Source organism: Odontesthes bonariensis, chromosome 3 (genome assembly GCF_027942865.1).
Source record: "Odontesthes bonariensis isolate fOdoBon6 chromosome 3, fOdoBon6.hap1, whole genome shotgun sequence".
In the NCBI taxonomy this organism is placed as follows: Eukaryota; Metazoa; Chordata; class Actinopteri; order Atheriniformes; family Atherinopsidae; genus Odontesthes; species Odontesthes bonariensis.
In genome coordinates, this window is record NC_134508.1 from 32,606,577 (window position 1) to 32,628,273 (window position 21,697).

Consider the following 21,697-nt stretch of genomic DNA (forward strand, 5'->3'; position numbering starts at 1 on the left):
CTGAATGAGTAATGAATAATTTTCTGTTATCTGACAATCGTGATCTTGCACTTCAAGTTTGTTACCATGTTAGACATAAACTTAATACTTCTACCTGATGGTATTTAAATGTTCCGATTGCTGTATGGAATAACATCAGGACAACAATCAGTGAAAGACTGTCACTTCTTTAAGAAGATTTGATGAGAAACTCTGAACCTAAACCACTCTGGAGCAGGTTCTGAGGTCAGTCCAAGTAACTATGGTGATGAAGTCTTTTTGAAATAGAGCCACTTTTGTTAAACTGAAAGTTCAGATTTTCAGCTAAACAGCTGGCTAAGCTGTAAATCTCACTGTAGCACGCCCCTCTGGACACAGTGTGTAAGTGAAAAAAGACATTCTGTTGCTCCCTGCCACAACCATCTATTATAGGTTAACATATTTGTTTTTGATTATAGCTTTAAATAAGGAGGATAAGTATTTTCTCTTTGCTAAAATTCCACTTGTGTGGGACACATCCTGGATGATTAAGTTCTGTCACAGATGTTTGAGTAGACCGTTGTGATATCCACTCACACCACAGGGACATTTTTGCTAACAGTTGGCACAGCAGAGCAGTGATGAGCTTTGTAAATGATTTGTTATGTAATTTAGTTCATGTTAAACACACATGTTCACTTTACTTTCTCCATAAAGCGCTCAAAGATTGGTGCTGTATAAATCAACTGGGCAGAGCTGAAATTAATTGTCAGTCCAGCAGCATATTCAGGAAGTGTTTGCAGCTTCCCTACTGTTGTGATACCAAAGTCATTGTCATTCTCAATGACTTTCATGGTCAGTATACTGTCTGCAGCATGCGACCTTTGACATCTCTTACCAACAACGGGTCCTTCAACCTCCACATTGTCCTTTTTTGGACGTTTTCCCTTTTTCCGAGATTTTTCGACCTGTAGATTTGTGGTTTCCTCATCATTGCTATCCCCTATTAGTAATGATAAATTGCAGTTTTATGTAGAATTGACTTTTACTGAAACTTCAAATACTTTGGTTAATCAGTTCTGTTATTGAAAATCTTTGAGTATTTTAAAAGTTTTGAAATCATTTGTAAAGGAGTTCTTCCTCTGTTGATTAAAAGTGCTGCTTAAAGTATTGCCAAGCAACAAAGAGTCAAATAAGAAACATGTAGAGTATCATAAAGTGTAGACAAGAGAAATGAAGAGCAGCTTTGAAAAAACATTTATGAATTTGAAATATTGTGTAAAATAAACATGTAACGAAATATGTAAAAATTTACCACAATATCAGGTCATTTCTTACCTATGACTGTATCTGGAACCAGTGGACCAGCTTTCTCTCGTTTCTTGCGTCTTCCTGCTTTTCCATCTCCCTCTTCTCCATCTTCTCCTTCCTCTGCCTCAACTCCCTCTGTTCCTTCCCCCCCTTCTCCTCCTTTTCCTCTTCTCCCTCCTCTTCCCTTTCCTCCCGCTTTCCCCTCCCCTCCTTCTCCCTCTTCATCAGAATCTTCAAATGAATCATCATACTCCTCTTCATCATCAAAGTCTGCACCTGCTCCACCAACGCCTCCAGCTCCACCAACGCCTCCAGCTCCACCAACACCTCCTGCTCCACCAACACCTCCTGCTCCACCAACGCCTCCTGCTCCACCAACGCCTCCAGCTCCACCAACACCTCCTGCTCCACTAACGCCTCCTGCTCCACCAACGCCTCCAGCTACACCAACGTCTCCTACTCCACCAACACCTCCTGCTCCACCAACGCCTCCAGCTCCACCAACTCCTCCAGCTCCACCAACGTCTCCTACTCCACCAACGCCTCCTGCTCCACCTGTAGCTCCATCTACTCCTTCCACTGCACCACTACCACCTGCACCTCCACCCATGCCACCACCTGCACCTCCACCAGCACCATCAGCAGCACGAGATGCTTTTTTCTTAGTCTTCCTCTCAGCTCCATCCTTCCCGGCCTTCTTTGACTTTGACCCAACTTTGGCTCTGTCCTTATCTGCAGCTTTGGCCTCAGCCTCTGCCTTTTTTGCTGCTTGATCCTCCATTCGAGCAGCTACTTCCGCAACTTCTCTATCCGCTTGAGCTTTCTTTGCATGTTCCAATTTTTCTTCCAATTCTTTCTGATATTTTTCTTGCTGTTCCTTAGCTATTCTCAAAAGTTCTTCATCATCGACGGTTCCAGCCATGGTAGTTTTCCGTGCTGTCTTTGTCTTTTTGTCAGCACCTTTGTTAGCTATGAGGGATAATATGGTTAATGCCTTTAGAATGTAAAACTTCAAATGTGTGCGATATTTAGAGTCGAGGTAAAGTGTGCAAAACCATACTATATTTTGGCATGCATTAATCATTGTGTCGTGTTGTACCAATAGATTATTATAAACAGAAAGAAAAAAAAACTTTTCTCACCTTCAATCACAAGCCAGGCATTGCATGATTTGATTCCTGCTACAGCAGCATAGATACCACCATCCAGAGGCAGACAGTCCCGCAAAATTAACTTGTGGATAAGGAAATCCTCGGATACAGTTATCTCATGTTTATCACTATTTGACAGCAAAGCAGATTTGCCATACCATTTGATCTCACTCATTGGTGCAGTTAGAACACATGTAAAGACGGCATCCTCTCGTTCCTCTGCCTTGACCTCATGTATTTTGACAGCAAAGTCAACCTCAGGCACTGTGAAAAGTTTTAAAAAGATGAGACACATGATGAAAAATCTTTTCTATCCCAACCATTTTCTAAATTGTTCATTTTGGCCAGGGTCACATGCAGCTGCCAGTCTTATTGTGTGCATTTAATTCTATGTAAAACTAATTCAGACATCAAAATAAAAATGAAAGCCTTTATGGTGATTTAAAATATATAAAGTTTGAAATTATACAGATCCATCATTATGGTCATGGCCGCACTTGGCTCTTGATAATTTCCTTAGACTGCAATAATTGTAAAGCAAGCATTTTTTTCTTGGAAAGAAATCGTGCAAGATTAATTGCATATTGTAGTTAAGATAAATCAGACAGTCCATTTTTGTTTTGACATTCATTTCCATTGTGACCATATGTAACCGTCCTACAAAAAGCTGAATTACTTACATAACATATCTGAAAAGTAAGACTTACCTTTAAAATCTGTGGAGAATACATTGACTCCCTCAACGTCCACTGAGTAGAGTCCAGCATCATCTTTTCCTAGGTTTTTAATTGTGAAAATGTATTTTTTGCCAACTTGTTTCAAGCTATGCTTGATCCCATCCTGGTCTTCTTTGGAGAATGGAACCATGACACCATTCTGACAGATTTAGGGACATTTTAATTATTAACACTACAGAAAAGTAAGTAAATACATAAATAAGTAAGGAAGGAAGTGAATAAATAAATAGGTTAATGGGTTAATTGATAGAAAAAAAAAAGTAAATACATAAATAAATGAGTACATAAGTAAATAAATGAATAAGTAGTTTTAGCCTTACCTTGTACAGATACATTTTGCTGGATGGATCCTTAAGATCCATGTCCAACTCAATTGTTGCACAATCGTCATCTTTCACCTCAATATGTTTCAGTGTGCCGATGTGTGAGATAAACTGTTGTAAAAAATTAGATACACATAGAATTAGAATAATGTTTGAGTACCTACATAGAAACTAGAGGAAGGAACAGATCATCACAAGGACATCCTAAAGTATGATTTTAGAGAGGTCTTAACTAATGGAAACAAGAATCAGTAGGCCACACCTGCGCAATCTCCTCCTCTCGTTCTTTTTTCATTTCATTAAGTTTCTTCAGCATTTTACGGAAGTCAGTGATGTTGTACTCGGCACAGAGCCTCTCGTAGTCTTTCTTATCAGCACTGAGAAGGATTTCCCAGATCATTTCTTCTGTTTGCATTGGCTTTTCCTCACGTGTTCCATCTGGATTACTGCAGAATAAGAAACTGTTTGAAGCTCCACTGAAATAATTGCTGTTACATTGGCAGTGTTACTGGAGTCACTGGGATATTAGAACTTTTTATTTTCAACAGACAGTAGGTTACGTTTACAGTGTTTTTCCTCACCGTTTTTTAAGTTTTTTTCTGATTTCTGCTGCATCTGAGGAACCATAACAAAAAAGAAAAACATCAATCGGTAACAAAATATTTGTTTACATCTTCTTTAACAGTAGTAATACATAAAACTAGTTCTTTTAACTTTATGCTTTGCACACAAAATATCCAATCTCCAAAAAAATCTTTAAGATATAGAGTATGAAGAATAAGTGTTCTGACCAGAAAAAGCTCAAATAACTTATGTATCTAATCAAATGCAAAAAAGGCTCACAGCAACAGCTGGATTCTGGAAGCTGACGTTCGTATTTTTCTGATACATTCAAAAAGGAGTTGTGGACTAAGTGGACTTGTGGACTTGTTAAGTGTCAGTGCAAACTGGCATATGCTGATGTGACACATGCAACATGGCCAGCAGATTTGATCAAATAATTCAAATGAATTACTTAAATAAGACAATGGCAATTTATAGATAAAAGCTAACTGAGCTACATTATCATTCTGAGTTTTTGATGGATTTATTATAAACCATCACCTTTTTCCATCTTTACATTCAGCTGATTACCAATTCCATGATATGATAAATGTATTGTTAATTACTGTTCACTGTTTGCATTTAACACAAGGAAACAAATGGGCAGCTTAGAATACTTTACCAAAAGTTTTGGTGTCTAATTAAATGTGAACCTTACCTTCTACTTGTACCTTTTCAAATTCCTTGGCTTTAGAGAATCCAACTGTGAATAAGCACAACTTTAGGTCATTTTTTGTCATGTTTTTGGCTCAACTCAACATAAACATACGCCTGTTATCATCCACATTTGAGAAAGACAGTGATGCAGAGAATGATGCAACTCCTACCCGCAATAACATTGAGGACGACGGTGCAAACGGCTCTCCCATATTCATTTAATGCAAAACACTTGTAGGTGTCAGCATCCTCTGGAGCCACCTTCGGGAACTAATTAAACACAGTAATTGCAATTTCATTGTCTTTATTCTTCTGTTGTTATTGTCTTAATATTGCTCATTAAAACTTAGAGGTAGTTGCACATTGCCCCACTTTGTATTTTGAGCTTACCTCAAGGGTATGTTCATGCGATGCCTCATTATATTTTTGCTCACACAACCCAGGGCATAAAGGTATTTCACCATTTGCTCTGCTCCATGTTACAGTAGGCATTGGGTCGCCCATCACAATGGCTTTAAAGACAGCAAATTTACCTGTGACAAAGTAAATACATGCTAGAAATTACAAATGAAGTCCAGGTGTATTTATCCACTGAATCCATCATACAGAATGATGAAAACCTACCCTCTTGAATAGTAAGAGCAATGGGTTTTCGGGTGAAATCTGGAGTTGTCTTTTCTTCTGGAAGTTCCTCAATAAACTGCGTTATCATGACACCAGGCACTTTTGACTTCTTCTTGAAGCCTAATCAAATAAAAACCAATTAAAAATGGGACAAACTTGACAAACTTAATTCAGAATGAATGCTAACAGACATAATATAGAGTGAATAAAAGTTAGGGTGCAATTAAGCTATGGAGAAATAAATTTAGATACTATGATATGACACTTAAACAGAAAACATCTATTGATTCATTTCTTATGAGCCACTTATGTAAATCATTCTTAAATAAATATTTATTAAGAATAAATTCAAATTTACTTAAAAATGAATGCAAATCTAAAACCCAGCTGTCGAGAAAACACTTGTACGTGTGAATTTCAAACATATGAGTGAAGGATTTATTTGAAGAAGGAGCATATTTTTTATATGTGAAAATGCCACCATGCCAGATCCAAATCGTGACCACTCTATGTAATAACAGCTACAATTTCTTGTGTCAAATAGGAATGTATGTAAAGTTATGTATCCGATTTATGTTCTTCTCTCAGCCAACCCAGTGAAGTTGTATTTGTTTAGTTGGGACTGTTTGACCCCGCTGGTAGTTTCTTGAACTTTCTGTCACAGTTTATAGAATTCCAGCTGCTATTTTTGCAAGAATAAAAGCACAAGTCAGTTAATTTACCATCCCAACTGCACGGCTCCTCTTGTGCACATGCTTTGCTCTGACCCTTAACCCTCACAACTCGTTTAACTCGGAGGACTCATAATGGGAAATGTTTTCTGTGAGAACTGCAGCAAGATAGACAAACACTTTTTGTTTTGTTTTGTTTACACAGACTTTTATGTAGCCAACTGGGTAAAAACTGAAGCTGTTTTTAAGACACTGAACATCATTGATGGAAGTTTTTGGATTAGGGGGTGTAGTTAAATCCTGATTTAAAGTTTTTAAGTCCGCTTCTTCGCCAACAGACAATTGTTATTACAATAATAAGATACTATTATTAATATTAGAAATTTTATGTTGAATTAACATAAATTGGAACTTTGGACCAGTCGTATTTAGGATAGTTCATCTGTGTTTTGTTTTTTTATCTGAGTTAAATAACTTAAAGGGATAGTTCGCCTCTTTTGACATGAAGCTGTATGACATCCCATATTAGCAATATCATTTATGAACATTTTCTTACCCCCTGCTGCGTCCTGTGAGCCGAGTTCCAGCCTCGTTTTGGCGTTGACGAAGGTAGTCTGGCTAGTTGGCTGGGGTCGCAAAAATAAAGCGTCTTGCTTCTCAAAACAATATGCGTTCAAAAGAGTAATACATTTGCATCACAAAATCGTTAGCCAGAAAAAGTCAGACCTCATAATCGCTTGGCACTATTTCTCTCTACCTTCGTATCACTATGGGCTGTGTAAACTGTGCAGACCGAGCAGTCCCCTGCTTCCGAGCATTAAACACCGTAACAGGTGCAGCTGTCGATATGAAGGGAGGCAAAAATAGCGTCAAGCGATTGTGAGGTCTGACTTTTTCTGGATAACGATTTTGTGATGCAAATGTATTACTCTATTGAACGCATATTGTTTTGAGAAGCAAGACGCTTTATTTTTGTGACCCCAGCCAACTAGCCGGACTACCTTCGTCAACGCCAAAACGAGGCCGGAACTCGGCTCACAGGACGCAGCAGGGGGTAAGTCAATGTTCATAAATGATATTGCTAATGTAGGATGTCATACAGCTTCATGTCAAAAGAGGCGAACTATCCTTTTAAGTGTATTACAAAAAAAAGTTTCTTAAATTTCATGGTCTCCTTTGTTCTATTCTTGGCAAAGTTCAGTTTCACTTTGTGAGAACCCTGAAAAGAAAAAGAAAAAATGGCCTAAATAGTTGATTTATGGGGTGAAACAATGAATATGAAATGGTTCACTGAAGTGTAATCAGCCCCAAAGTGCCAAGACTACATATAGCTCACATGTTTAGTTATTGAGAATTAGTATCTATTAATTGGTCAGTGGTTCATATTCTAGTGCTTTGGACCCAGAATCCCCTAGAGTAGCGAAAATAGACCAACCGTCAGCAACCTTGAGGACAGCAACACTGAGTGCTGATCACTGAGGTATGTCTGGTCCTGGAATCCCTGGTCTTTATTTATTTTCACATAGAATGAAAAACCTATAGCAGGCAGAATATTAATCGTATAGTTTGTAGTATTTGAATATGTGAGAGCAGGGCCTCAGCATTTTCCCAGTCTAAAGCATTTTGCAGGTGAATAGTTTGCAGCAGGAGCCACTGAACAGTTCTGCTGTATTTAGCAGAATTGTGATAACATTGTGCTGTTTTTTTTTCTCCTGTTAACAAGCTGAACGTTGACCATGTGGAATTGCATGGAAGATGCAGACATAATTAAGAGCAAAAGATGTTTGCATCGAAATATTGGTCAGCATTGAAATTCAAGTAGAATGCATGTTCAAGCCCAGGCATTGACTTCATGGGTCAGTCAGCCAACACATTATATTTGGCATAAATTCTGTGCAAAAAGATTTAAGAGACTCATCATTCTGGGACTTACATGTGTGATTTAAAATTACTGTGAAATGTATAAATGTTATTTATGGGTCATATTAGAGCTGCATTTCAGAAAATTTTAGGCCATAGCTGTAAGAAGAGTAAGCCTGCTATCACTAAAGCACAGGAGGTTTTTCATTCTGTTATCGGGTGAAAATGCCTGTAGCTGAAAATAATTGAACTGCTCCTATCATATTTCTAATGCAGTTGCCCTGATTGACTATCTTCTGTTTGAGGTGTCTACTAAACAAAATAGTTTCGAAAGACAACTTTTTAAGCTTTACTCACGTGGTCCAGTAAGAATGTTAATTTTTTATTTTTTGTAATTATTTTGTTTGTGCATCACATTAAATAAACTCGCAGCAAAAATTGTTGCCATAGTAGGCATCACTGTATTTACAAAGCAGTGTTTAGTATTAAGTAGGTATTCAGAAATAGCATCTTCTCCACAGTATGGTTTCTTGTGCACTGTATATAGCAAAAGGAATGCATGAACTGCTGCTTTGAAGGGACTTTATGTATTTTCTGTCTTTGTAACATGATACTTAGAAAAATCTAAATATTATTTACATTCTGCATTTGACTGTTTTTTCTATTTATTTTATCTCTTCATTAAATTTGTAATTTTATTATCAGTGCAGCCTTAGCCACTTTCCTGTCTCGGCTGGTAGAAATCTGCAGCATCTCAACTGTTCAGTATGCAGCTGGAAAACAGATAAAGTAATAAGATCTAAAAACCTCAGATGCCTTTATGTCACAGCTGAGTTTGAATCTGTCCTTGAGGAACATTCCAGAAAGCAGGTTGAGTTATATCTGAGTTTCTTAACCCTTAAAAAAAAAAAAAAAACCCTGCTGCTGTGAAGTTGCCTGAAGTGTCTTCATTTTTTCCCCCTACAGTTCAAGTCAAAGTTCACAATATGCAACAAGACTGTTATTTTGCAGTTTTGTCTGGGGAAAATTGTCAGAATTCTAGTTGGTCATTCATTTTATTTGTTCTTCTGCTTTTTGTTTTATATTTTCATTCAAGCAAACTGCCTCAACAGTAATGTTCACAGGACATACATCACTCTCCTGCATCACGGATGCATCCAGTATTCTAAAATAAATGCACATGCTTCTCATTTTTATGACTCAGACATCAAATCAACTGTCATGTTTTTAGTTTCCCTGCAATGAAAACATGCATTACTGAAATCAATGTTGGAAAAATGTTAAAGTTTTAGACATAACTGATCCATTTCAGACTGGCCATGTACATACATTCTTTCATTTTATTAAAAGAATAGTTGTTTGATGGTGATTCCTGCAGGTTGAAAGGATACAAAGAGTTAAGAGGAGTTTTTAAACTAGATGTGAAATATACAAGGTATGATATAAAGTACCCAGCTCAGGAAATTGACATCTGCTCAGTTATTTATGGGCGTACAAAGGTGAATAAAACATGTTAATTCCTCGATTCTTACACAGGATCTTTGTTGGAGCAGCTGTGTTTTTAAAGTTTAATGTTCTTTAACATTTCTGCCTTCACTGGGTTAGCTAGCTTGAAAAGACTCTGCTCTTTATTTGCATGTCAACATAGTTGATCGTATCAAAGCTTTTTCAGTGTTCGAGTTAAAATAACCTGTTATTGTTGTGAAGTTATTTTAAATGTCATCTTCGAGTAGAAGATGAGAGGATGACCAACTCCCACCCTTCTGCTTCAGCCAACAGCAGAGGTAACCTCTAAAGTTATCAGGGCATGTCAATGGCATCAATGGCATCTATACAGACTGACGTGGGACTTCTGATGTCTTTGTACCAATAACAAGAGACTTTTTTTCATTTTATTGTTATCACAAGAAAATTAGCTTTATATTCTGAAATGATGACAGATATTAATCAGTTATCAAGACAAAATAGGCTTTATCTTGACAGATTGGGAAAATTAACTTGTTATCTGGATAAAGCATGTGGAGTAATTTCAGGCATGGCTATTCTCACCTTAATATTTTAACTCCACTGGTGATTGCATTTATCTTTTTTCTTTTCAGCATGTCTGCACTTAATTCTTTGTTTCTACTCTGAACTGAACTCTGATCAGTTGCTTTAAAATCTGAACTATTTTCCATCTCAGAATTCAGGAGATTGTTTGTCAGGGCTGCAACAGACCCCTACTCTATAGGGACTTAGTCACAGAATATCATTTTTGGTTTCCGATGAAGATATCACTTAAATGACCTTGTTTTATTTTATGTCTTTGTTGAAACATAAGGACAAATTCTGAAGTTTTAAAAGTGTACTTTTGCAGCCTTCATGCTGCAATCATGTCCTTCTAGACATTTCACAGTTCACGTATTGAGACTGAGCTTTCACAGCAGCTTGTCAAGCTTGTCAATATGCTTTTAGACTTATTTGTAAAAAGTGGCATATTCCCTTTAAATTACAATGTAAAGTAGATACATGACAATCAGACGCATTTCCTTCTAGCAACAGGAGGTAGTTGTTGTTCAAACAGTGTGGAGGGTTCATGAAAATGTCACAATGAAATGCATCTGTTGTGACACTGAAAGTTAAATCATCCTTTTTGGATGACACCTTTCAAGAAATGATGAAGAGCTCATCATACATGCAACTCATCCAACATGGAGTCATGCAGATACAGAAGGTGAATCGTTTTTGTGATTCGGTTTCTTTTTTCTTGCATACCTTTGCTGTCGGGGTGAGCTCCCTCAGAACCGTCGATTTAACACACAACGTGACAGTGGGAGAGGGCACAGGACAGGTAAATATTAATCCTGACAAAAGCACCATGGCAGGTTGGAACTTCGACAGGATTATGAACACATAATATACACAGAACACCACATATACAGTACGGGACCCCGGAATGGGAAACACAAACACAGACACAACTTTGGCACGCCAAAATATTCAGACACGACACAACAGATTTTTTTAGTAGGGGACAACATTGGATACAACCAGTTAGCAATGTGGTGTTGCAGCAGCATGGAAATAGTTGTGCTCTGCAACTGTTGTTTAGACTCAACACAAAGCTTTCTTACGCAGTTTCTCACGGCAGACATCTCAGGATGACTTGATGACTTGAGGCAGGGCTTGAGAGAATTTGAAGAAATACTTGGGAGGGAAAGCAATTTGCAGGATGTTAATTAAGAATTAGCCTTAAATTTGTCTTCTATCAAACAAGAATATAATTAATTTTCAATTCTGTTCACTTGTGACAGCGTTGTGTGTTGCATTGACCCTTTTGTTACCATCAGATGCACACCAGCAGTGTTTCGAAACTTCTGTAGTTATTCCTTGTCTGTGTATCAGGAAAAGTTGTTTTCCCCAACATGATGTTCAATAAATAGCTTGTTTGGAGTCCTGTCTTCTGGCACTTCTGATTCCCCAGTTCATATTTTTGGCCAACATCCTTGTGATTCCATCCAAGAGAGGTACAAGCTTCACAGCCAGCATTCAAACCAAATGAAACTCATGGCTGCTGTCATGGATTGAGGAGAAGTGCCTCTTTCTCTCTCCACACTCAGAAGAAAAGGTTTTTGCTATTGAGATTTCTGACATCATAAACTATAGTGCAGGGATTTGAAAAAATATATATTTTTTAAATCATTGTTATTTAAACTCCTTTTGATGGTCTCTGTGGTGCTGATCTTCATGTAATTCCGCTCCATACTGCTTTATTCTGATGCCTTTGGTTCCATATCTTCATGTTTTTGTGACAGTGTAAACAAAAATAACATCTTGTCATCTTTGTCATGGTAGTTTTATGAGGTCATTCTACATCTTGTGGATTTGTGTTTCTTTGATGCAACATTGCATGAATCTTCATTTTTTTTTATAGAGTATAGTTGTAAATTGTAGCTCAGATGGATCCTGTTGATAATCATTTTTGAGAGAAAGAGAATACAGGTCGAGACAGCTGGAATACCGACCTCTGTCTGATTTCTGCACTTACCCGCCTGCCCTGTGGCAGTTTGATCGGTCACCTTTGTCTTCTTCCACATCTTTATTTCCTCTTGAGCTCTGCAGATTCAGAGGGCTCTGCCCAAAAGAGACAGAAGATGAAACATAAAAACCGTTAGCACTTCATACATTCATGACTGACATTCTCCCCAGAGTTTGAAGTTCCACGATGTAACTTTTGGATTGGCTTCTACTTGTTCATTCTCTTTTTAAAAGTTTAAACAGATGCCACTCAAATGTTTTCATGTAGTTATTTAAAACTACTGGAGGAATTACAGCAGCTCTGAATTACTCAGACAGCTTTTTTTTTTGTCACTCTGCTTCTCTTCACCTCTGCAGTTACTCTGACTGGTCAGTAAGAGGCAGCAGGCAGTGTTATTTAAAGTAGCTGTTGGTCTTAACATGATCTGAATTCCTGTCCTACGAATCCTTTCCAGGCATCTGTTAATCAAGCACAGATAAACAGGAGCAAGAGTTCTGCTTAGTTTTGAAATAGTGCACACAGGGCGACTTCTTTGGCCTCCCAGCACATCTGTTGCCAGTCATTTTTAGTTCAGTTTTAAAAGTTAAAAAAGCACTTTGAAGAAGTTTAGGCACTAAAGTAAAGAGGGGACACTTTCTAACTCAGTGCAAGAACTTTTGATTTAGTGCACAAAATAGATACAACTTCAGTCATGTCTGTCATGAGCAGAGCTCTCAAGTCTCACACATTGAGCGTGACAGTCACGAACTCCCACCACACATTGTATTTCTCACGCTGAAAAAAAATTTGAATATAAATTTCTCTGGCGTCTCCCTAAGTCTGACCAGAGCAGTTATTAATAACAACGACACTAATAATAATATTATTAATGAAAGACCCCCATTCCTACGACCCGTCCAACCGGCCCACCCAACGGGGGAATTGAGGGATCTCACTCTTGCCTGCATTCAAAACTTTAATTTAACTGTGGTGCTTGGGAGGTATGTTTTTATTGGCAGTGTTGTCTCGTTGTGTTCAGTCTCTTCTGACAGGTCATGATTAGAATAAATGGACAATGGCAGTAGGTAGGACACAAGGTGTAAATCCAAACTGACTCGATGCTGAGATCAGACTCTGTAAAAGTTATCCTTCATGTTGAAAGAATGTTACCCAACCTGCTGAAGGTTGGTCTCATTACCTTCACTCTATTTTTGTGGTTGGTGTCTCACTGCAGATTCACTTTGTATGATGGATGAATCAAAAATCTAAATATCTAATTTTTTTATACTACTGGATAAAGTTTTTTTTTACCACTGTTATCACAATGTTTTTTTTTTTTTAGCTATATGCCTATTAGTGTTTCACATTTTTGTTTGAGAACTTTTAACGAAAAAAGGGAATGAAGGTACAGATAGAAAATTTTAGAGACGGGGGGGGGGGGCATTACACAATGATCAGACCTTTGTGGTCATGTTCTGTCTGTGTAACCATAAGGCTACCTTGAGTCCCAACCACAGTTACATGTTATTGAGGTTGTGTTGTTCTGTGATGGACTGGCAAACTGTACAGGGGGTGCTGCTCCTCTTATCCAGTGACAGCCCCCTTAGTATGGATGGATGGATGATAGATGGTGGTGGTGTTGTACTGGATTTTACATTAGAATAAGTTGTAAATACTTTTCCCCTCTCATCCTTGTAAAAGGGTAGAAACAAAAAGTAATGTAGTACACGACTGCTTTTGAAATGAATTGGTGTACATTTGATTTATGGCAGGGCATTTGTATTAATTTTCATTAGATTTTATTTCAATAACTAATGTTCCAAAAGGGTCACTTAGACTTGTGATGACAGCTAACTGACTCGTGTGACGCTTAAGTGTTACATGACTCACAGCGCTGCACAGTGATAAAACAGTTATATGTTCTTCTGTATGCCATTACTATTTTTTGTTCTTGTAAAACTTGACCTAAAGACTCTCATGTTAAAAGGTCTTAACCTCCTCATTGGACAGGGATTTAATGTAGGTGTGGTTTCACTGGAGCAATTAGTAATATTGTCATTTAACGTTGTAGCTGAACATGGGTTTTGAGAAGATATGAGGTAAGTCTTGCTTCAGTACTCCGTCAGTCCAGATAAACATTATGCCTTTTTTTTGCCTTTAATTTACATGACAAATCTAATACAATATTTCTGTTTACTGATTTTTCATTGTCCCAATTGTGGTACCATAAAATGGCAAATACATGTTTTCTTTGTGCTTTTGGATATTTCAGTTACTTTGTAGATCATGGTTGATTTCCAGTTTTCTAATGAAAAGAAAACCCATCACATGTTTGGTTTGATTTTATTATGTAAAGCACTTTGTGCTGCTTTTTAGAATGAAAAGTGCTATATAAATAAAGTTTGATTTGATTTGATGTTTGCATTTGTGAATGTTTCTTTAGGTATTGGCCATGTAATTATTGGAAGTTTTATATAAACACTTGTTGCAGTCTGGCTTTCAAACATCTCATGTACGTTGCTTCAAAGTATCCAACCTTAAAGTAAATGTTTTCTAAACCCTGAGAGTATGGAACCTCTTTGTAACAGTTTTGTTGATTGTTACTTCACTTCATACTGAATTTTTACAGTGTGTTTTTCTGATGTTTCCCCTAAAAATGAAAGCTGCTATCTTGGAAGGTGTTTTATTTTTAAGCAGCAATATTGTATATTGAGCAATATTGGCTCTTGCTGCATTTGAAAATAGATTACACAACGGTAAAAGAAAAACTGTCTGCACTTCTTGGCAGGAGGTTCTATGCATTAAAGTCCTTCCAGTGAATAACTTTGCTGCCTTAGGTCAATACATGTAGAGTGTAATGATTGACTGTGGCTCTCGTGTGTTTTAATGAATTGTGACTTCTGAAGGAGGCGACATTGTGGACAAAATAGTTGTCAATACACCCAGAACATCTTCTTCAGCCACTCAGGCATTTCAAAGATTTGAGCTGCCGGGGTGGTTTTAGTAGTGTTGCTTAAAAAGGAAAAAGATGCTTTTACAAATAACCAGTATAAAGGCAGGAAATATGATATTTGAGAAGTCGGTTCACCAGCACAGGGAAAAAATATCAAAGTCTGGACTTTGTTTTGCTATTTTTCCTTATATACTTTACTGTTTAACACCATATGAAGCTCAGAAATATGTAAGGGATACCACTGACATAAGATATATGATGGGTTAATGTTTCTTTTATGTAATGAAATCTCGTAAGTGTGCAGTACTGCATCCTTTGACACTGCATTCCCCTTTTCATACCAACTTGAAATACAGTCTTTCAAAGAGAAGTTGGTAGAGAAGACCCTGAAGGTACTGCATAACACACAACCAGAAGACACAACCAGAATAAACCAAATGTCTAAGTAGTACGTGACATGTTTCAGTGAATCCTCTGTCCACTGCAGATGAGTGCACCACTGACCACCACTGAAATGGTATCTGGTAGCTTCTCAAATGTCCTGCATTTTCCGCACGTCACTGATTGCAGCTGAGCATACAAGACCGAAGGCAGCTTCAGCACCGTAAATCACACAAAACTGGGCCTGATGACAAGGTCTTTTGGTGTCAAATGAGCTCTTATGGTGCTACATGATCTTCCAAAGTAGATTTGCTCATGTGTTCAATTTCTGTAAGAGGGCTGACAAGTTGGTGCATTTATCTTTCAAAACAGGAAGAAGTAAGAAATGTTTAGCCTTAAAGCATCACATGTGCATTTTGTCTTCTCTCTTTGTTTCCTTGAAATCTGTCATTTACATTAAAGACAGTCATGGAAAAACACACATTAGTATGTGCACAAGTTAAATGAGTGGACAGATAGGAAAGCATCAACTGCTGCTCTGCCGAGTTCTTGCTTGCAAAAAAAATTGATCTGCTGCCAAACAACAACTCCCTCTCTCCTTGCAGGTCCTTGAATCTCAGGTTACATATTGATTTGATACCTCCATCTAAAGTTAGTCATCACCTGACAACCTCACAGCTCTGACCATACTGCTATGATCCAGCGTCCCAGATTTAAAACTGAAATTCAAACTGAGAACCCTACATGCCTTGTAAAGGCGATTTTATGCACCAATACCAAATCTGTGTCCTACATGCAACTAAATCCTGTGCAACATTTAACCTATACATTATACATTCTGACATATTCTGTAATTGGAGGAACTGAGATGGGATAGCACGTAAAAATTCTATCTTCTGTAATTAACAATATTGCTTCTATCATACAGCAAACTCAGGTCTCTGGAGAGGAAAATCCAAGCCTGTGAGTGCTGTAATCACATGTTTTTTTTTACTTCATCTCTGTGCACCTGTTAACAAAGAACTGTATTCTCTCTGATTGGATTTCTCTTCATGACGTTAGCAGGTGAGAACAGAAAATACTTTGATGTAATCAACCTTTCATCTCCTCTCTGCTCAGTATATTTTCTCATCCAGCCTTCATTTTGAGGGCCACCTACCTGCTCTCAGTCCTCAGTGCTCTCAGCTCTCTTCCCTGTCAGACAGCAGTCTGGTCACACTATGCCTTCCCTTAATTTTTTCAATGTAATAGATCCTTCCAGCAGCGTGCAAGTCAGTGCTTGATGCTCCTCTACCGCTCAGACCCAATGACTGCCAAAAGCTTTTTCGTATTGGTGATGACATTGGAGGTTGAGTGGGCGGTGGAGCAGGGGAGGTGACTATGACGGGTGGGTCAGAGAGCAGGTTAAATACTTCTTAAAAGATCATTTGTTCTCATAAACTGGATGAATTGACACAAAGGAGGATGACGTTATGTTCTTTACAGTCTTAGATACAGGCTTGAACGAGTTCAGAAGTTCAGGACTAGAGCAGCAATGACCTCCTGGACAAGATTACATGCGCTATAAATGTTATTGAAGTGTAACGTAATGATACTTGAAATGGATCTTAATGAAAATAAAGAAGAAAGACTGTCTTTTGTTGTTTGCTTACAATATATACAAATTACATTTGGCAAGTAAAACAGTGCACATAATTAGCATCCCTCTGATGATAAGGTCACACTGTTCAGCACACTACAAACTACACTGGATTCAAGTTCTAAAGAAGAATACAAATATCAATATTAGAAGTGATCAACTCTTGATGACTCGGACAAAGTCATTTCCAACCTGCCAACTTTAATTAACAAAGTAAAGAATTTCTAAGTGGCCAGTATTGATCTGACAAACGGGAGTGGAAATGATAATTATAATGTTAATATGGGGAATTTTCATGTAATGGGCAAAGGGCTTTTTTTTGAGAAAATTTCTAGCACTCTCACTCTACACTCTCCAGTACTGCAGTTGCATGTCTTATCCAGAGCTGTATTATTTTAGAACAAAGAAAAAGTTGGCAACCACTGCACAGAGGCTTAAATAAAGTAGCACTGTAGGTGTGCCACATTGTCCCCCTCCCATCTAGTGCAGAACCAGAATGCAGGCAGCTGTAAGTTTATGAAGACCTGAAACCTGATCAAGAGTATTTACAAGAAAACATCGTTACCAGAAATGCACATGTAATAAAAGATGCTATGAAAAGCACAGATCCAAAGACAGTACATCTTGATCCCTGCGGATTCTGACACAAAATGGCAACGTTAGTTGCATTATGCAGTATGCTGTATCTATAGTGTGTGTGCGTGCTATTTATTTTTCACTTTTCAGATTTAGCTCCCTGATATCATGAACATTTGCAGATTTTGTATTTGTATTCTGATAACTTTTGGCAAAACTAGCCCCAATTTTTCCCAAACATATTTCAAAATGCAGATACAGTATGGCAGACCACCCTGAAATGTGTTTTTTTAACTACATACCAGTCTTACTATGTGGCCAAAACCTTAACGAGCTTTCCAATAAACTTTGACTGCAGCACACAACAACAACCATAAATCTGACATTCTGTACTTAAAGAATTCTGCCTACAAGTGTCATATTCAAGGATACGGTCATAGGTCAGTCACTATTCAAGATGTATACGTGGCAGAAATATGGATCAAAGAAAAACATTTACAATGAATGTAAGAATGAATAGTTTTAGTTTAATTTAACCTATTTTTCTTCATATTTTGTTAGAATAACAAATCTTTCAAGCATATAATGTTTTAGAATATACATTTTCACCTTCTTCACTTACACGCAACAAGACACCACAGGCATCTGGTTAACGGCTGAGTTTATCTTTGCAGTCTCGTCAGGTCATGGTCTGGCAATGCTTGACAAAGATTTTAAAACCTGTTGTGCACTATTTTTGGACAACTGTGATCTGGTTTGACCACAGATATTGTTCAGTAGTCTTAATATGATCAGATGCAGAGATGTTAAAAAAGAGTTTAGTCTGTCAACAGTGGGAGTTTTGCCTTTTTTTTTTCTTTTAAAATCTTTTCTTTTCTTTTTTCCAAGAAAAGCAACTGCAAATGATATACCTGTTGGGTTTGCCTGTGGTGCATTTCTCTTAACTTTATTTTGTACTTAAGCAGAAGACAGAGGCCATGGAGGCCAGCAGTATTCTATTACAGGCTTAAGTTGCAAATTCAAAAATATTCTGAAGGAAAACAAGTTACATAAGCTGTTGATATATATATATATATATATATATATAGAGTGTTTTTTTTATTAAATGAATCAATATAATCTCAAATTATTGTTCAGTTTTGGTGAATTTAAGTTTTTATGTTTTTGCTACTAGCATGAGCCTATGAGTCAAGCTAATCTTGTTTAGCATATTTAAAACGTAAAAAGAAAAGCAGCCCCAAAAATGGAACCACAAAGTAAAAATAGCACAACATTAAAGGTAATATAAAATAATAGCAATAAAATGATTAAAACAATAAATATTATGCAAAAGATATTAGGATGTTTTAAAACTGCAGGGATGGTGACATTCTCAACATGGATTAAAGAGAGTCTTTTAAGAAGTATTTACGGTGTTAATGAGTGGGGGCAGCTCTAATGTGGGGTGGTAGAGACTGTTCAATAGTTTGGGGGCAGCTACTTCAAGGCACCATCACATCTAGCTTTAAGCCTAGATTTATCCACAACCAGGAAGAACTGGCTGGTAACAAATAATACAATGACTCACATAACCCTTAAAAAGAATTACAGCCATTTGTCTGTGTGCCTTCACATGGCACGTGTGCAGTTTCCACAACATAGGACAGGGTACAAAAAAATGATAGCATTGACAGAACATAAACTCTCTTAGTTAGTCAACTGATCAAAGGATATTAAACCATTAAGGAAGATGACATTTCAGCTCATTTTACCCATCCGTGCCAGATTTATGACATCACCTTTGATGAATGCCCTCATCACATTGTGAACACAGACTCAGAGGTCCCACTCCTTATTGTTTGTTGCATAAAAATACTTGCAGTAACCCATCCAGACACTACATCCTTGTCCAAATTTACTTCCTTGTGTTGCTGTTTACTATTTTCCCAACTGATGCGTTCTGGTATACAATGAAAAATTATTATCTAGTACTCTTCAAATACCACAGTCCAATTCCATCTGGCTCTTTACAAGCATCAGTTTCTAATAGTCTGTCTCACTATTAAGTCGACCTTCTCTTGCCTCCCTTCAAAACGTTTTACCATCCACATACCTGCTCTTTGCCCTTTCGGTCTGCTCCCTCCAGCAGTGTCTTATCTTGGTTCTTCGTTTAAATCCTTCTCTGTCAGTGTAGTACTTTACAGCTATATTACTGCCAATTGAAAGAGGTAGACTTTCTAATTTGTCTGTGACACCACTGTGTTATTAGTGCAGATCTTTTTGCCAATTGTTTTCGAAAACATTAATCAAAGAATGAGTCCATCATTTATTAAAACCTGTTCAACTTCAGAGGTTACCGAGGTATAAGTGAAGATCACAAACTGTCCTTCTGAGTGGCAGCACTATTTTTTTTATCGAGATCATTTTAATAGTGTCATAATCTGTGACATTTTTATCAAGCGGACATAATGTTTTGGAGTTTCAGGGAGAGCACCATGCGATCAGAGATGATGCCCCCAGTCCTTATAAGAGGTGAGCGGCTGATGAGGTCCTACTATGATTCTGATTTACTGCTCTGCTAGCTTTACTGTGCTGATACATCTGCTCAGGACTCAGCCCGCCGACGCACACGTATAAATCAGGAGATATTTTTGATTCCCCTGGTTGTTAAAGTAGATATGCCGCTCTTCTCTAACTGTGCATGTGCTACGTTTATACTAATACTTAGTTGAAAGTGTTGCACAGGTTACTCAGTATTTTTCCGAAGCTTTTTTTAATTTCCTTGGCACACATGTACTGTAAATAAGTTATTTACAGGTTTTAGGGCAACAAGGGGAAAAAAATATGTCTGGCTCCAATGCATTGTTAAGATATGGCCTCCATCTGACCTCTGAACCAATGAATAACACTTTCTACATTTTTGAACCACACACATATTCATCCAGCGAGGAAGGGGAAACAGCTAATCTTCTTACTTTTGCTCGAAAATAATGGAATGCTTGCTTTTCACCCTTCTCTGATTGTAAAGTGGTGCTCATCATGTCCTCGTCATGCACCCAACAGTGTGGAAAACTCAATTCGGGGAATATTACGCTTTCAAAGGATTACTTTACTGAACATGTACTGTAAGAGACACTGACCAGAGACATCCTCTTAATAAAATTCTTATAATACTCAGAAAACCCTGTATTTGCGTTCAGTGTATTATATGATGTTACGTCTGACAGTAAACAAGATGATCACATGGTTTTAGTTACCATTTTGATGTGTAAACTCCAAGTGTAGTCAGCCTTATATTGGATAATGACTGTGATCAGTGATGCAGTACGGAACATGATGTTCAGTCCTAAATGGATGTGAAGCTATGGTATTGAGTAGAAGGCTTGTCCTTTTTTTCCTCTGGTAGTAAAATAAAACTGACAGTTTTGATAGAGGGACTCGGATCCTTTCCTTGGCAGGAATAAATAAAAAAACAAACATGTTCTCCTAACACCAGTACAAGACATTCTGGGGCATTATCAAATTTTACAAGTACCAAAAAGGAAAATGCACAGTAGTTAGAAAGGCTTTTTTTTTTTGTGGTGCATATTCCCTCTCAACATCATATTTCAAAAAGGTCGTATCATGTTGTTTTGCATTTTCACTATCCTTCTGTGTGTTATGTAGTTGTTAGCCCACATAAGAGGTACTTGCACAACTAAGGAAGTTATTCTCTTTCACTGAAGACACTGCTCCTGAACTGCCTGAAACACCTGGTTTCACAACCAGGCTATTCTTCCTTTGCTTGATGAGATCACCATGAAACCCAAAAAAAGCTTGAAACAGAGAATGAGCAGCTCTCTTGTACGTCATCATTATTAAGCAGTCAGCTGATCAATCAAAGCAGACTGAGGGTTTTGGGAAAAGCGCCTTAAAGAGCCAGGAGCTAAAAATGAGCATGTAAGATGAAAGTCTTAGCTTGAAAATGAGCTAAATGAGGGCTCTTTGAAATATGTTTTTGATAGAAAATGCAACTTCTGATTAAAGGCTGCCTGAAAGTGATTCTCCTTTTAGCAAAAGTAGTATGAACAGCATAACGTGGTAATGCTTCCGTAAAGGTGTAAGTTCCTGAAGTAAATGTGCTTAATTCCTATTCTTACAATCTTGAAATCAGTATCATCTGTAAGATTCTAGATTTCTGTATGTTCAGTTTACATAAAATAAGGAATTGCTCTCTGCATTTATCTAACTGTGACTCTTTGTATCATGTATTCGACAGTGTGAATCATTCATCTTGG

At 37.6% G+C, this 21,697-nt stretch overlaps 1 protein-coding gene across 4 annotated transcripts in view; it reads right to left on the minus strand.

Moving 5' to 3' along the window:
- The window catches only part of igfn1.1 (immunoglobulin like and fibronectin type III domain containing 1, tandem duplicate 1), a 29,364-nt gene extending 12,807 nt beyond the window's left edge, over positions 1 to 16,557 (minus strand). For 2 of the 4 annotated variants that reach the window (XM_075461611.1, XM_075461608.1), the window contains exons 1-13: positions 16,386 to 16,557; positions 11,923 to 12,008; positions 5,365 to 5,484; positions 5,131 to 5,273; positions 4,911 to 5,010; positions 4,742 to 4,786; positions 4,062 to 4,095; positions 3,743 to 3,926; positions 3,478 to 3,591; positions 3,128 to 3,296; positions 2,412 to 2,684; positions 1,297 to 2,238; positions 857 to 961 (exon numbers count right to left, since the gene is read on the minus strand). In XM_075461611.1, coding sequence (XP_075317726.1) covers positions 857 to 961; positions 1,297 to 2,238; positions 2,412 to 2,684; positions 3,128 to 3,296; positions 3,478 to 3,591; positions 3,743 to 3,926; positions 4,062 to 4,095; positions 4,742 to 4,786; positions 4,911 to 5,010; positions 5,131 to 5,273; positions 5,365 to 5,484; positions 11,923 to 11,971 — 2,278 coding nt within the window. In that variant the 5' untranslated portion in view covers positions 11,972 to 12,008; positions 16,386 to 16,557. Of the gene's footprint in view, positions 1 to 856; positions 962 to 1,296; positions 2,239 to 2,411; positions 2,685 to 3,127; positions 3,297 to 3,477; positions 3,592 to 3,742; positions 3,927 to 4,061; positions 4,096 to 4,741; positions 4,787 to 4,910; positions 5,011 to 5,130; positions 5,274 to 5,364; positions 5,485 to 10,649; positions 11,082 to 11,922; positions 12,009 to 16,385 lie in introns of those variants that run through there. The other 2 variants (XM_075461610.1, XM_075461612.1) reach the window with 2 other exon arrangements.
- Between the last annotated feature and the right edge of the window lie 5,140 nt (positions 16,558 to 21,697).